The sequence below is a fragment of the Bicyclus anynana genome, chromosome 5, assembly GCF_947172395.1.
Source record: "Bicyclus anynana chromosome 5, ilBicAnyn1.1, whole genome shotgun sequence".
In the NCBI taxonomy this organism is placed as follows: domain Eukaryota; kingdom Metazoa; phylum Arthropoda; class Insecta; order Lepidoptera; family Nymphalidae; genus Bicyclus; species Bicyclus anynana.
The window spans coordinates 4,274,732-4,290,135 of record NC_069087.1 but is presented as its reverse complement, the minus strand read 5'-3'; the positions used below and the strand labels follow the sequence as shown (position 1 = coordinate 4,290,135).

General features: G+C 33.2%; 1 protein-coding gene across 1 annotated transcript; it reads right to left on the bottom strand.

The window, feature by feature from the left end:
- Positions 1-2,237: 2,237 nt before the first annotated feature.
- LOC112051334 (uncharacterized) lies at positions 2,238-14,495 on the bottom strand. Its single transcript, XM_052881847.1, has 10 exons — positions 14,314-14,495; positions 13,004-13,243; positions 12,175-12,348; positions 11,437-11,576; positions 9,750-9,903; positions 4,186-4,326; positions 3,449-3,688; positions 3,175-3,348; positions 2,724-2,878; positions 2,238-2,642 (listed from the first exon to the last, which is right to left on the bottom strand). Exons 1-10 carry the CDS (start codon positions 14,410-14,412, stop codon positions 2,492-2,494), a joined length of 1,668 nt encoding a protein of 555 aa, XP_052737807.1. The 5' UTR covers positions 14,413-14,495; the 3' UTR covers positions 2,238-2,491.
- Positions 14,496-15,404: the final 909 nt, after the last annotated feature.

The following is a 15,404-nucleotide window of genomic DNA, read 5'->3' as shown; positions in this document are numbered from 1 at the left end:
CTAATTCACTATCTTTGACGTATACTAGTTGACATACACGAAATTGAGATTCTTTGTACAAAATATCATCCGGGGTCAACTGGTGGATATCATGCAGTAGGTAGATGACATTTCTCGATTGATTTAATGTCTATTTTAATACGTTGTTAATAAAGATTAAAATAGTGAATAGCCCAGCAGATGATAATGATGTTATGTAATGTTTGTCATCAACAGCAAATAGGTACGTTATCAACTAAGACCTACTATTGAGAGTTCCAAGAAATTGCCAGTAGCCGCCATATGGTATAAGTAATTTTGTAATGCTTAAACTTAGTACATTTAAATCCTTATACCCTGGAATTATCACTGGAAGACATCCGTGTTCATGACACGATTTCTTTTTATTTTTAACCGACTTCAAAAAAAAGAGGAGGTTTCTCAATTCGACCTCATATATATATATATATTTTTTTAATTGTGTGAAAGGAAACCACTGCTTTGGACGTATAGTGGTCAAGGTCACTACACACTACGCTAATCGGTCATCTAATGTGTATCTTCACCGACAACAATGTTTTAAATATTAATTAACAACCACTCACAGCTGATTTTAATGATAACCCGCACCGATAGTTTAACGCATTAACAGGAATATTTACGAAACATCATCTTATTTGGTCCACTAGTATGCTTGGAGAAAAGTGATTGTAACAGACGGATAGAGGGATACGCGAGTGATGTTATAATCGTTAAGGGAGACTATTCTGTAACAGTATTTTATCGCTTCGAGTTTCGACTGTGAGCTTCGAACTCGCGTCCATCGCTCTCTGTCTATAGTACCATATTAGGCAGAGAGAGATAGTTATACAAAACATCATTACAGAATAGGCCTCCTATTTTTGTATGTTTGGTATCCCAAAAATACGCTTTAGGCTGGCCGCATACACTCTTTTTCCGTTTTCGTTTTCCTAATTTCGATTTGGTATTCCGTGAGATTACCGCATACTTTACATTTTTCTTCATTTGGATTCTATGTTGTGGCGAGGGCTCACATGCGGATTTTGTTCCGTTTGGAAAAAAAAAGCGTACTATATGCGTCATAAGTATTTTATATTGATTTTATGTAATTCCGAACACGGAAAACGGATATGGAAAACGAAGGTATACAGCCGACCAGCCGACTTGGATAGTGGAAGATGAAACCTATTTCATTTCAAAGCCGTCATAGTCGAAATTCAATAATTGGCTACCGTACTTACATGTCGTAGTCCTAGAAAATCTAACAGTCTTCATAAAATGAAAAATCGCAGGCTTTAAGACCTACCGTACTTCAGAAATACGATGTTTTCCAATCTACTGATTTTTTGTCCAACACTGCATTTTATCTTAATACTAGAGCTCAGAGCTAATAGATCCAGAGACAGATTAGAGTGCAGGAATATGATATTTACGTTTCCGGCCACTCTTGGACTATCACGCACTTTAATAATAGCATGCACGACCTAGCGACTCGAAATATATAGCGCATACTTGTTTTTTTCATGAGTCATATTGGCTTACATAGGTCATACGTAGGTCATATAATAGGTTAGATTAGTAATTCAGTATCTACGATACATTTGGGATTATAATGTCCACTTAATTTAGATAACGTAATTAATGGGACAGATATAATCTGTGAAAAATAATAATATACTCGTAACAAAATAAATTTTGAAAAGTATAAGAATACATTTTCATACATTAGGACAAGATTCAAAAAATCTACAAGATAATATGAACTGGAAAGCAGAATATTATTTAACTTGACCATATTTGTGTGCTATATTCTATATTCAAATATAATCAGCCAGAAAGAATCACAGGAGTCAGGACTACTACTAACAAGAACTAAAAGCGTCAGCTTTTAACCTTTTTCTGTCCTGTGAACAAGAACATTTTTAGGGTTCCGTAGCCCACAAGGAACCCTAGAAAGTTTCGTCATGTCCGTCCGTCCGTCCGCGGTTTAGCGCAGACACTATTACTACTATAAACACGAATATGTTATTTAAAAATGTAAACAAAGTCGTAAAATAAAATCTTGAAAAATTTAGTTGAGCACTTTTTTTTATTCCTGATGGAATGAAGGTCAACGTTTTAGTATAGAACAATAGTCACATCTCAATTTATGAAAGCTAAATGTTTGTTAACCCATGTTCCTATAGGTATAATTATAGAGTTTGTACCGTGGTGACTTTAAAAGGTTTCCATGGTCCAGATCCTCATTGTCCAAGTTTAAAGTTTTAGCAATATGAAAGTTCATAAATATACAATAATTATAGAATTAAATTCAAATAGAACGTTGCTCTGGGCTGTGAATAGGAAAATTTTGGAAATACTCTTCAAAGGCAACAACCTTTTTTTAAAGTTAACTTTTATGTTTTAATAATTTCAATAAGTAATTTGTTATATTGTAAACATTGCAACAGTTTCTTATGGTTTAACTTTATAGTTAAACTTTGATATAATTTTAATTATAAACATAATCATCAAACATTTGAACGCTTTTATCGTAAGTATTGGTGACATCCATAGCTGCCTTATCGCTGGTAGATATCCAGACACTGCCACTGGCTCCTTGTTTGTATGTTTCTATCACTGCTTTCGCTGCTGATTCAACACTGAAAAATAAACGTAACTTATGATTAATCTTATTTCTAGTTTAATATTTGTTACCATTAATAAACTTTATATTTACGTACCTTTGCGACTTATGCTTAATCAAATCTCCTGTCACTGAGTCTTCTGCATCCTTGTCAAAGAGTTGCCCATGCAGATTAGTCAACAAAGGCGTATCTGTCAGGCCAAAACAAATACATAGCACACGAACACCGCTTCTAGAATAATGCATAATGTTCTAAAACAAAGAGAAAGGTTTACGAATATTAAAATGTAATGCGAGTTTTTTTATTATTTCAGAGCCCACAAACGTAGAAGGTTCTACCATAAAAAACTGACATAATTAAAAATGTGTTTCTTTACGCTAAGCTATATTAAGGTACTTCAACAAACTTTGCTTCCTAACCTATCTCTAGAAGACATCAACGTCAATTTTTACAATTATTACATCAATACTCGAAGATATATGATATCATAAGGTCTATAATATTATGATCACAATAAAATGTAAATGTAAAAAAATATAATACTTACACCTAATGAAGTGCTGAACTTTAGTACACCAATTTTTGTAGTGCAATAAATTGGTACATTTGCAGCATATGTTAGAGCCACTACTGAACTAACATTTATTATAGTACCACCTTTTCCACCTTTATTTGTATGCATTGCTTTCCAAGCATGCAAAGAACTTGTAATTACAGATATCTGCAAAAAAATAAAGCTTATTAGCCTCTATTAGTTTAAGTATTAGTAGAATGAAACTTAACATCAAATTCATTCTTTCATTTCATGGTTCAGAATTTACCAGGTTAATATTAATTTCCATCACATAGGAGTCTGGACTGTCATCTAAAATCCCAGCATTATTTATAACCAAATCGATGTAGCCGATTTCATCGTTTATCACTTTGTAAGCTTGTAGAAGATTCTCTTTGTCAGCAACATCACACTTTATGAAGGTTACTTTATTGTCGTTGTACTGTGAGTTTAATTCATTTTTTAAAGCAATCCCAGCTTCTTCAGACACATCCAAGATTGCTACGTGCTGTGAAATGGAGACGATATGAACATATTAAGATTATTAATTAATTGTTAAAATTACTTCAATAGAGAAGGGTTGGTCCTCTGCTGGATTTTTTTTTTTTTTATTCTTTACAAGTTAGCCCTTAACTACAATCTCACCTGATGGTAAGTGATGATGCAGTCTAAGATGGAAGCAGGCTAACTTGTTAGGAGGAGGATGAAAATCCACACCCCATACGGTTTCTACACGGCATCGTACCGGAACGCTAAATCGCTTGAATCAATTTCATTTTGTATGCATCCATGGTTCCCGCGGTATTTGTGAAAAGCTGAAATCCACGCGGACAAAATCGCGGGCGTCCGCTAGTTTTTGTATAAATTACAAAAAAAAACACATTCACTTAAGGCTGCTACTAATGCCAACGACCTTGAACAATAATATCCATACATTTTAACAGAAGACTCGAGGATTTTACTTATGGATGCGACAACCTTGATCATTATAAGTAAATAGAGTACCTTCACATTCTCATTAAGTAGATATTTCACTACAGATGCACCAATACCACTAGCTGCGCCGGTCAACATTACTATTTTTTCATTTAAACTGTATGCCATCCTGAAACAATATCTCACGAGTAAAATCTGAAATAAAATAATTAAATTTGATTAATTTATTTTTTGAATCATTATAATCAATTGTAAATTTTCTTCAATTATTTTCAATGAGGTGTACTTACTTTTAATTGCCGATATATATAAACGATATAAATTTTCCGCGAAGAGAAGATCTTTATAGAAATTAAAACAGCTACTAGCGATGTATGTCGCTACCTGTGATCAAACCGCAAACCCTGTAGAACATCGCACTGTACGGAGCTTTTATACAGGTTGCTCCAAATAATGAGTTTTCAGGTTACACTTTACGTTTATCTCTGTGATTGATTCTCTGAAGGCCAGAGGCAACGCATTTATTATCCTAGATATTAAAACTTGGTCGTTGTTTGTCCTTGTGAATTAGATTATCAGCTTTCATGATATTTAACTTTTTCGGTGTTTTTTCTTTACTCTTCATGTTATTTTCCCGCATTATGTGCAGCTTTTATTGTATTTTAAGAAGTTTTAAATTGTTAGTTGAAGTTTATTTTTTTGTTTCATTGGTGGTAGGTTGTTAAATTATAATCTTGTATATTTCATATTTTTGTTTAAAAGGGGTACAAATTGCTTTTATATCTTAAGTTGTATTGAATGTGACACTCACCTTAATGCATATTATGCTTGTTCTGTAGGTTCTTAATTCTTAAATACAGCGTGCAGGCAAATATAGTCTCTATTTCACAGCATGTAGCCATGAGCTTTCAACTGCTCAGTAGTAAGCGACATAAGTGAATGTTTAATTATTTGGTTTTTAGATGTTAATGCTGAAACCGTATTAAAGAAATTTTCTTACACATTTTCAAGAATAATTTTAGCATTCCGATTAGCGGGTACTTTACAATAGAAGGATAGTCTGCGATAGCTAGACATACCTCATTTAATGGTGGATGAAAGTATATCAGCCTATCCTTCTACTATCAGCATATTGACGTTATTTTTAACGATGTTGTTGATATCGATCACATAAATTATATTAGAAAGTGCAGTGGGCCTAAAACTGCTCCCTGAGCTATACCAAAATGAGACATCCGCCTTCTTACTTTAACAGATTCAAAGCATTACCTACTTTTACTAAGTATGTACGATCTCGTAACTACAAAATCCTCTGACTCATGTATTTTCCATGTGTTTTTAGGATCAAAGTTTTCATATTAGCAATCTTTAAAGACACTGAAACTTAATTAAACGTTAATTTCTATTCTATTGCTATTTTTTCCAATTGCCTTCAGCTTCGCGACTCGTTGAGTTATGATGGTGACTTTAATAATAGGTAAATATCGACTACCTACGAGTACATATAATTATTATCAACACAATTTAGATAATTGGAATAATAGGGCAGAAAAACTAATCTTGTTTCCGTGGAAATATTGAGATAGTAAAAAAACCTACAAATGCAAGTCATGCTCGCCCTTTGAGGGTTTCGTTCTAATTTATTTTGTACTTTGCATATGAAGACTGTATTTGTAAAATCTAGTTACATATTTATAGTATCTAGATTTTTTTCTATATATGTTATATGTAATATGTTGTAGTATTAGACGGTATAACTTCCCAAATTTCATAGTTATATAACGTTCAACGGAAAATAACCAATAAATTGGCCTATATGATTTTCCTTGTAGAAGATATAATTTTTTTTTTTATGAATTTTGTAGAATTTTGTGAAATCAGACCTAATTTTATCATATCATATCAGATTTTTATTAAAGTTATTATATTCGGCATTTTCGATTTTGTAGTAAAAATAAATTACTGAGTTTTGCCGCTCTTTCCTTGTATCCGCCTTTCAAGAGAAAATATATTAGTTGGAATAGCGACACATCCGTTTGTAATTCATTGTATGAAAATAAACCGTTATAGTTACTTAATTAAAAAAAATTACATTGAAATAAAACTGATTCCAGTAATTTTTTGTAGTAAAAAAAACTTTTGGTAAGTATTTAATATGATTTGTGGTTTAAAAACGTCTGTAAACATAATGTCTTTAAGAAAGTGGTGCTAGTCCTTCATTTTAAATAGTACAAGATCCGACATAAGAAATATAGGAGTATTTAGGATAGTAAATAAATTCCACATAGGTTGCCTAGTTGAATTTCGGTCAAATAGTATTAAATAATATTTATTATTATTTTTTTAATTTATTTAATCATTACCCTTGTTGGTTGTTTAAAAAAATCGTACATTATTTAACGGAATATACCCAAAAGAATTGAAAAAGTAAAGGTTGCTTGTTTTCACACTGCAACTGTGGGGTTTGCAGATATAAACAGTTGACTCATTTATTTGTTATTTATAAGTCAAATGAAAACTTATTTTGCTCTTTATAACGCATCTTCTCCCACTCTTGTAGACACCAGTGAGTAGAACGTACAAGCGCGTCGGGATGTGAAAATGTATGCATCTCGCGATCCTTTTATATCCCAATAGGACGCAGAAGGCCCCGCTGGGTTTTAGTAGGTATTCTGGTTTGCAGCGAGTCCCACATACCCGACCGCAGACTGCACAACACTGCCTGTGCAGCCTCCGGACGGGATGCGTAAACGCATTTCCCAGCGACAAAAAAAACAACCTATTTGCAATATGTCACTGTGAATATCATAAATATCTTTCTTTTCACAAATAAATAACAGATGAGGATATTTATTTCGAATGCCGGATCTTAGACTAAAAGTAAAAATGCTATATTCCGATTGATTTATCTAATCTTGCGTAGCTAAATCAATTTTCCGAGAAATCAGCTTTCAATAATAAAAAAATATTGAAATCGGTTAATCCGATTGGGAGATAGTTTTACTCGTAGATAAATTAATAAATTAATTTTATTACACAATAGTACACTCAATACTTGTACTATTATACAATAGTACAAGTATTAAGTGTATTATTTAGTATTGTATATATTACGTGTACTCGTATTTATCTAATATACTAGCTTCATCATCATCACTATCAGCCGAAGGACCTCCACTGCTGAACATAAGCCTCTAGCATGGACTTCCAAGCACAACGATTTCGAGCCGCCAGCATCCAGCGGCTCCCTGCAACCAGCTTGATATCCTCGGTCCACCTAGTGGGGGGTCGACCAACACTGCGCTTTCCGGTGCGGGATCGCCATTCTAATAAAGTAATCGTATATTCGTGTGTGCATAAAAAGGAAAAGATCAGAAAACAGTGTATTTTAACATTTTCTTTCCAAATAGCCGATTTCTTTTGCGCCTTTCTAAATATTAATAGCTAAATCTTTTTCTTGTATCGTATACAGAGTTTTTTAATTTTATATTGCACATTTACAAGAAAATAAAAAGAGAGATGAGATGACAGAGATTCAGAAGTATGCTGAGGCGATCTTATTGCTAAAGCTGATTGCTGACCTATTTTAGAATTAGCATTATGAATCCTCATTGGATTCATAATTAACCGTTGCCATGAAGGTATTTGAATTACCAAAAAATTGTATCATTGCTTAGACTTGATGATATTCGAAGTTGAATTTCAAACTTCGAAGTGTTAGGTAGTTACTGAGAATGGAGATTTTTATTGGAGAAGAGATTTTTTAACGTATGTTGTTTTTGACACAGTTTTGAAAGGTGGTTTTGACGGGGAAACTTATGCTATTATTTTTAGCTTATGCTCAAGGTCATCACTATAGATAAGTACAGTAGTCAATTATGGAGTTTGAACTATGGTGTCTTTGGATGATAGCAGGTTTCAAGAATCTAGATCCTAAATTTGTTTAAGCAAGGAGCTTAGGTAATTAAAAAAAACAAAGATTCCGACGAATTGAGAACCTCCTCCTTTTATTGAAAATAAAAAGCTGTCTTAAAATGAGATACTTAGAATATACTATAGTTAACTAACTAAATTAGAAACTTCTCAGATTATCACTTACCCCTCTGAACACGTTCAGTACACCAAAAAAATAACAAATAACAAAAACAAATCACAATAATCGTAATTAATTATTAGGCACGTGAGCAGTAATGCATCTCCCAAAGTTGCAACTGTCCAGCTCTAGATGCACAACATAAAATGGCCGTGATAATAGTTTAGGTAATTTCAACTGCATCGTACATAATTAAAAACAAATAAGAATAAGTAATCATCATACATAGTTAAAAACAAATAAGAATAAGACAGTAATTAGAGAACCGGTTCCTAAACTTTACGTAATCAACTTAAGAATGGTGAATTTAATTTATTATGAAACACGGCTAAAACTCATGTGATACTACGTCTGGATCGTGTCGCGTTGCAAGAACCAGCTCATGACTAAGGGCCCCGTCGTCGTCATTAACCCATATTCGGATCACTGCTGAGCTCGGGTCTCCTCTCAGAATGAGAGGGGTAAGGCCAATAGTCCACCACCTGGCCCAATGCGGATTGGCAGACTTCACACACGCAGAGAATTAAGAAAATTCTCTGGTATGCAGGTTTCCTCACGATGTTTTGCTTCACCGTTTGAGACACGTGATATTTAATTTCTTAAAATGTACACAACTGAAAAGTTGGAAGTGCATGCCACGTACCGGATTCGAACCCACACCCTCCGGAATCAGAGGCAGAGGTCACATCCACAAGGTATCACGGCTCTTAAGATTTGTGCTTCTTCAGGAAAAGAGTGAAAGCGCGCCCCAACATAATCCTCTATGAAACTCATCATACCTTTGCATCAGGCGAAATTACAATCAATCGCAAGTTAATCAGTTAGCCCTCATTCGCACGAGAGTGTTTTTAACCGACATTAAAATGCAAATACAATGCATTCCCAAGTATATGTTCACACGACAGCGTTTTTAAAACACAAAGCTTTTTGCCAGCAGTGTTGCATTTTTGATTTTGGGCGTTGGATACAGACCTTCATTTAATTTCATACTTTAATTGAACGTTTCAACGTTTGTTATAAAAAAACTCTCGTGCGAATGAGGGCTTAGGACACACACATCAACTCGGGAAAGGATCATCACCGTACCAACTCGAGCAGATCAGCATTTTTTATACACTCCTTACCACAACGCACACATTAGTGGAGTAAGGAGTGCATGTAAACGCCTTCTCTCAACAAAGGACAATTATATGGTGACGGTGACGGATCCCTTTCCAAAGAAGATATATGTGTGAATAAAAAAATACAATTAATCTATAATAAATTTACTACCGACTTAAATCACAATTATATTATTATATATTTTTTTCTCTCGTTTATTTATATTTTTCATAATTTTAACAATGTTTATAAATAATACAAAATATATTACAATACAACCCTCCCACTGCGGGACATTTGAGTGCCCAAGCAACCGGTGGTCACTGGTCAGGGCACCAGAGTAAGAAAACTCCTCATAACACGCGCTGTCTCAAGAAAATTATTATTATATTAAACTCTCTTATTTATTTATTATTAGCACGATCATAAACAACGATTATTTAGTAGTTTTAATACAATCAATATAAGATTCCATGCTCTTATTATGCTCTTCAGTTATGTCACGTGCTGGGTTATCTTCATAGGAAAACCATACACTACCACTTGCTCCTTGTTTGTATGCTTCTATCACTGCTTTGGCTGCTGATTCAGTACTAGAAATTAACAAAAATATTATTATAGATTAACTATGAATTACCTAGATAAATTTTAAAATCTATATTGCTACATACTGAGATAAAAAAGACAGTTACTTGTTTATAATATAGAATTGTATCATATATAGCTCAATTTAGTATATTCTTTTCAATAGTTTAATTTATTGCACTAATCCGCTTTCCTTTCTTTAAATATTTCATTGAAGGTTGTCTGAAGGAGCCTTTGCGAATTTTATTTTTCTTTTGTGTTTTCTTGTTTCATTGTACTTTTATTGTACGTGCAGTAAATACTTATTCTATTCTATTCTATTTTATGACGCGTACCTAATAAATAGAAAATAAATAATCTTCTAGCTAATCGATAGTTGATAACTTGTAATATTTAGTAAACTATGTAGTATGCTAACATAATTATTAGTCGTTCGTTGAAAAGTTTCATGTCATAAAAATCTTAAAGAGTTACCCAAAGATCTTTAAGAGTTCTTCATAAAATTAAATTAGTTGGAATGAAATTTATATTATTTAGTAAAACAATTAAATGTTAATAAAAGTTAGAAAGTCGTTGGAAATGCTGTGATATATTTGAAATTGTCTATAGCTATTGTAGAATGAGTATCGCTATGCAATATGGCTAAAGCTCGCGGCTGGTATTGAGTCTGGTACATTGACATTGTCTTAGCTGGCCTATTTACTATTTTGGTCTTTATTATCAACCTATTAAAACAACAAGTCATCATTTACCTACTATGTGATGTGTTTTACATAGAGTCTCGATTTTATACCTATATGTCAACTAGCATCAAATATAGTGAATTAGCCTGCAGATCGCTTTCGGCCGTTTTCAATAACCTATCTATCCGCCATTTCGTTTACTAAAGTTAAGAAAATCTATCTTTCTTTTCTTATCTGCTTTTCAATAACCTACTGACAGATAGTTTGACTATGTAAAGATAGTTTGACTGTTACTTATAATCGAGGATAGCTAGCTATCCGTAATCTTAGGTAGGTTATTGAAAACGGCCGTTAATTGCTTTGTAGTACTTGCTCGTAGCCGGTAAAGTAGTATTGGTTAACTGTGTATAGATACTATATACAATTATACAGTTATCACCTATATAGTAGTTACCTACATTAAACATCATAAGTCTACCACATTCCTAAGCCTATACCAGAGATACTGTCAGTATCAGTATAGAATGATAATCATAATATAATACCTGTCTACTGATGTATTTGTACAAGTATGTGCTAATGAATAATGCTGCTATTGTAATTATCATTATACAGAGTGTGATTTCCCCTATCTGTGAGTTTTGCCAAATAGTATATCGTCGTTGTCAACCCATATTCGGCTCACTGCTGAACTCGAGTCTCCTCTCAGAATGAGAGCGGTTAGACCAATAGTCCACCACGCTGGCCTAATGCGGATTGGTAGACTTCACACACGCAGAGATTTAAGAAATTTGTTTGCTAAAGTAAGTAATTAGTTTCCTTCATTGTAAAGTAAGTAAGTAAGATATTGTTTCTTACCTTTGCAAGTACATCTCATCAAAATTTAATAGAGCTGACTCATCAAAAGCTCTGTTAAAATCTCCTACAATAGGTGTATCAGTTGCACCAAAACATACAGTTAATACACGAACACCACTACTTGAATAATGTTTATCATCCTGAAAAAAAAAACAAAATAACTAGCAATTCAAAGTAAATGTGCCCTTATTGAGCTATAGAATATGTCACTCATTAAATACATAGGAGCAAAATAAAAAAAAAAACAAATCCTTTTATTTCAATAGACGTCTCACTGATTTATAACTTCATGATAGATATACTTAATGATATTAATGTATAAAACAAAGTCAGGTTTGTTCGAACACTAATTAATAACGCTAGAGAACTTTTTTTTGGTTTTAAATTTGTTGGATTTTTCCCCGTGCCAAATAGCAGAATAACTATTAAAACATTAGAATACGATCGTGGCCAAAGCGTGGAAATAACCAGAACACCAGTAGTTCCTGAGATTAGCGCATTCAATCAAACAAACAAACTCTTCAGCTTTAAAATATTGGTATTATGGAAGCTAATTACAATGCAGACAAAATACAAATTCCGATAGATGTTAAGCGCGTTGATTAATTTTTACTATTAAATTAATGAGTGCTAAAATATTGCTGCTATTTGAATTGATGACGACTTTGATGAAATTGATATTTTCTTTTACACTTTTACACTAACAATTGAATTTACTTTACTTGAATTTATACTTACACCCAAGCAAGTACTGAATGTTAGTACAGCGCTTTTGGTTGCACTATAAACCGGAATGTTATTATATTTTGCCAATGATGCAATTGAACTATAGTTTATAATTGTACCACCTGATCCACCTCTCTCTTTATGCATAATTTTCCATGAATATAAAGAGCTTCTTATAAGAGATGTCTGAAATAAAAGAAAAAAAAGTTATGATTAATAAATAATAAGAACCATACTTTCAGTTTTACTGAAGAATACGTTGAAGTCCTGAGGGATAAAAAAATAACTTGTAAATTGCTATCCAGTATTACAACATACGAGTACAAATTAAAATAGGTTAACGCTATAAATAAGTTGATTGTATTCATAATCAACTTAAGTAAGTAAGGTAATTAAGAAACAAAGGATAATTATCATCAGATACGTACAATGAATGGTAACTGCTAGTAATATTAAAATTACTACTATTTAATACATACTACGGGCATCTCTAGTCATAAGTCTTGCTAACTTCAACAATAATATGATTCAATTTGATAAAACTTTTTGGCATGAATTATAAAAGTTTACTTTTCATATCTACTCTATATTACTGTGCTAACTGCAGTAATATTTTGAAAATATAACTAATAAAAGACGCTCCGCGGTTTTAACCACACAATTTTCGTTCCCGTTGGAATACCGAGATATAATACAGCTTAAGACACTCACAAATAACGTTATCAAAATCAGATCAATAGATTATCTCTTACAACCTCACAAACCCTATATCTTTATAATAGCAGTATAGATTTTTCTATTTTACTAAGTTCAATTTTATAATAAAATGTGCATCACTTACTAAATTAATATTTATCGATCTTTCAAAATTTTCTAGAGTATCATCTAAAATACCAGCATTGTTTACAACCACATCTATGTAACCAATACGGTCTTGAACTGTTTTGAATGTTCCTATCAGCGTTTCTTTATCAGTAACATCACCTTTTATAAACGTTACTTTAGTTTCTCCATACTTTGTATTTAACTCATTTTGTAAAGCTATTCCTGCTTCTTCAGCTACATCCAATACTGCTACATGCTGAAAAATCATTTTAATTGTTTTTAATGATAGTTTACTTGTTTTGTTGTTTTAGTATTTTAAAACCCTTTGTTTTTTCTATCGATTAAGATATAGTAGAGTTTTTAAGAAATAAATATAAAAATGCAGGGTCAAATTAAGCACCAATAGAGGAGAGTCTTAGTTTTGTTATATTTTTTATGTTTTCTTTTATAATAACTTGAAGTTTAAAGCTCGTAGTTATTATACTATATATCTAGTTTGGGAAGCACCTAATGTCGTCGTAAGCTTGTACTGTTTTCAATCATTATCAATGATAGAAAACAGTACAAGCTTACATTTAAATTCTAAAACTTTTGCTTAAATTCTCGATCTCATAAACATAATAGATCTGAATCTGTCAATGAGATCGAGAACTTAAAGTAAAATAGTACATGTCTTGAAGATCCAAACTTAAGTAACTTGAAAGATGTCAAAAAAGAAACTTGAGCTAACATATCTTATGCTGTACAAATCATGCCCATTGCCCACGTGGATTAGTAGCAAGAATCCTGACTGCATTTCCGCATTGAACAGTCAGGCTGATTCTTTGTACAAAAAATGAGCCAGACTTTCTGTTAACAGTTGAGAACACTAGTTGCGTTGTAGATCTAGACGCCCAAAAAACATTCTTTACGATCCTGACGATGACATAACGGCCGATAATGCTTCCCAGGCAACACAAACACAGACTACACAGCGTCTTCTACGGCAAAGATAAGGACCCCGATATCTGAAATCACCCAGATGTGGGCGTTTAACTCACTATCTCGGAGGCGCTTGGACTGATACACCCAGGCCAAAACACCCTTCCCAAATAGCCCTCTATGCCAAGGCCCAAGTCTCAGAGACGCCCTTAGAAAATCGTTCCACCCATCTATTCTGCTTCTGACTTCAGGCTCAATCAGGCGATGCTTCTACGCTCACTCAAACCCCATTAAGTCCCATTATGGAGCCTACGTCACTTGCACAATCGAAAAAAAAAGAAATTTTTGGAATAAGAGCCAAGGTTAGAAGTAAAATAAACAATGGATAAAAAATATCCTAAATACCTTAACACCTTCTTCTAATAAACATTTCACTGTAGCTGCACCGATGCCACTGGCGCCACCAGTTACCAAAGCAACTTTTCCGCTCAAAGTATGTGCCATCTTGGATCAATATAAAATGCTTCTGATAAATACTCTAATTAATATAAATAAGTCGACACTGGAGTACTACTTCTTGCTTACAAATTCGTACGCGTAATAATCATGCGCTATACCTATCTTTATTTGTACCTACATCTAATCGTATTGTTATATATTTGTTTTTGCTCGTGTCTACAAACGAGAACGAGATATACAATAAACAGTATACATATAATACAGAAATACAACTTTACAGTTCCTCTGAATGAAGTCGTATAAAAAGTTAATAATATTTTAAATTTACTAATCAGAAAACTGTTCCAAAATAAAAATCATTTAAGTATTTTTCAATTTATTTATTCCGGAATACTCCAAATAGGTCGTTATTATTAATTTCAACGTAGTAAGTATAAATGCAACGTCCTAGGTCATTCATCTGCCAATGTCATCCACCTGCCAAGGTCATCCACCCCCCCCCCCCAGGTCATCCACCTGCCAAGGTCATCCACCTGCCAAGATCATCCAAGCGGCTCATGAGCATGATATTTTGGAAGTCCTGACAAAAGGTTTATCCAGACCCATGTACAGATATAATGATGATGAGAAGGAAATATATGAATGTACAGACAAACTACAGAAATTTTATATTAGTATAACATTGGTAGTGGGGATGACTTTATCATAAGTATTGGAATTCCGTCTTTAGATACTGTGATTAAAAAATTCCTTGCCTATAAAGACATAATAATGAGTAGGTATGGCAAACAAGATAGAGGACTTCTGTTATACAGGTTTATACGTATAAATCATAATTATATTCCAATAATAACTAGCCGTGATAGCCCAGTGGATATGACCTCTGCTTCCGATTCCGGAGGCTATTGGTTCGAATCCGGTCCATGGCATGCACATCCATCTTTTCAGTTGTGTGCATTTTAAGAAATTAAATATCACGTGTCTCAAGCGGTGAAGGAAAACATCGTGAGAAAACCTGCATACCAGAGAATTTTCTT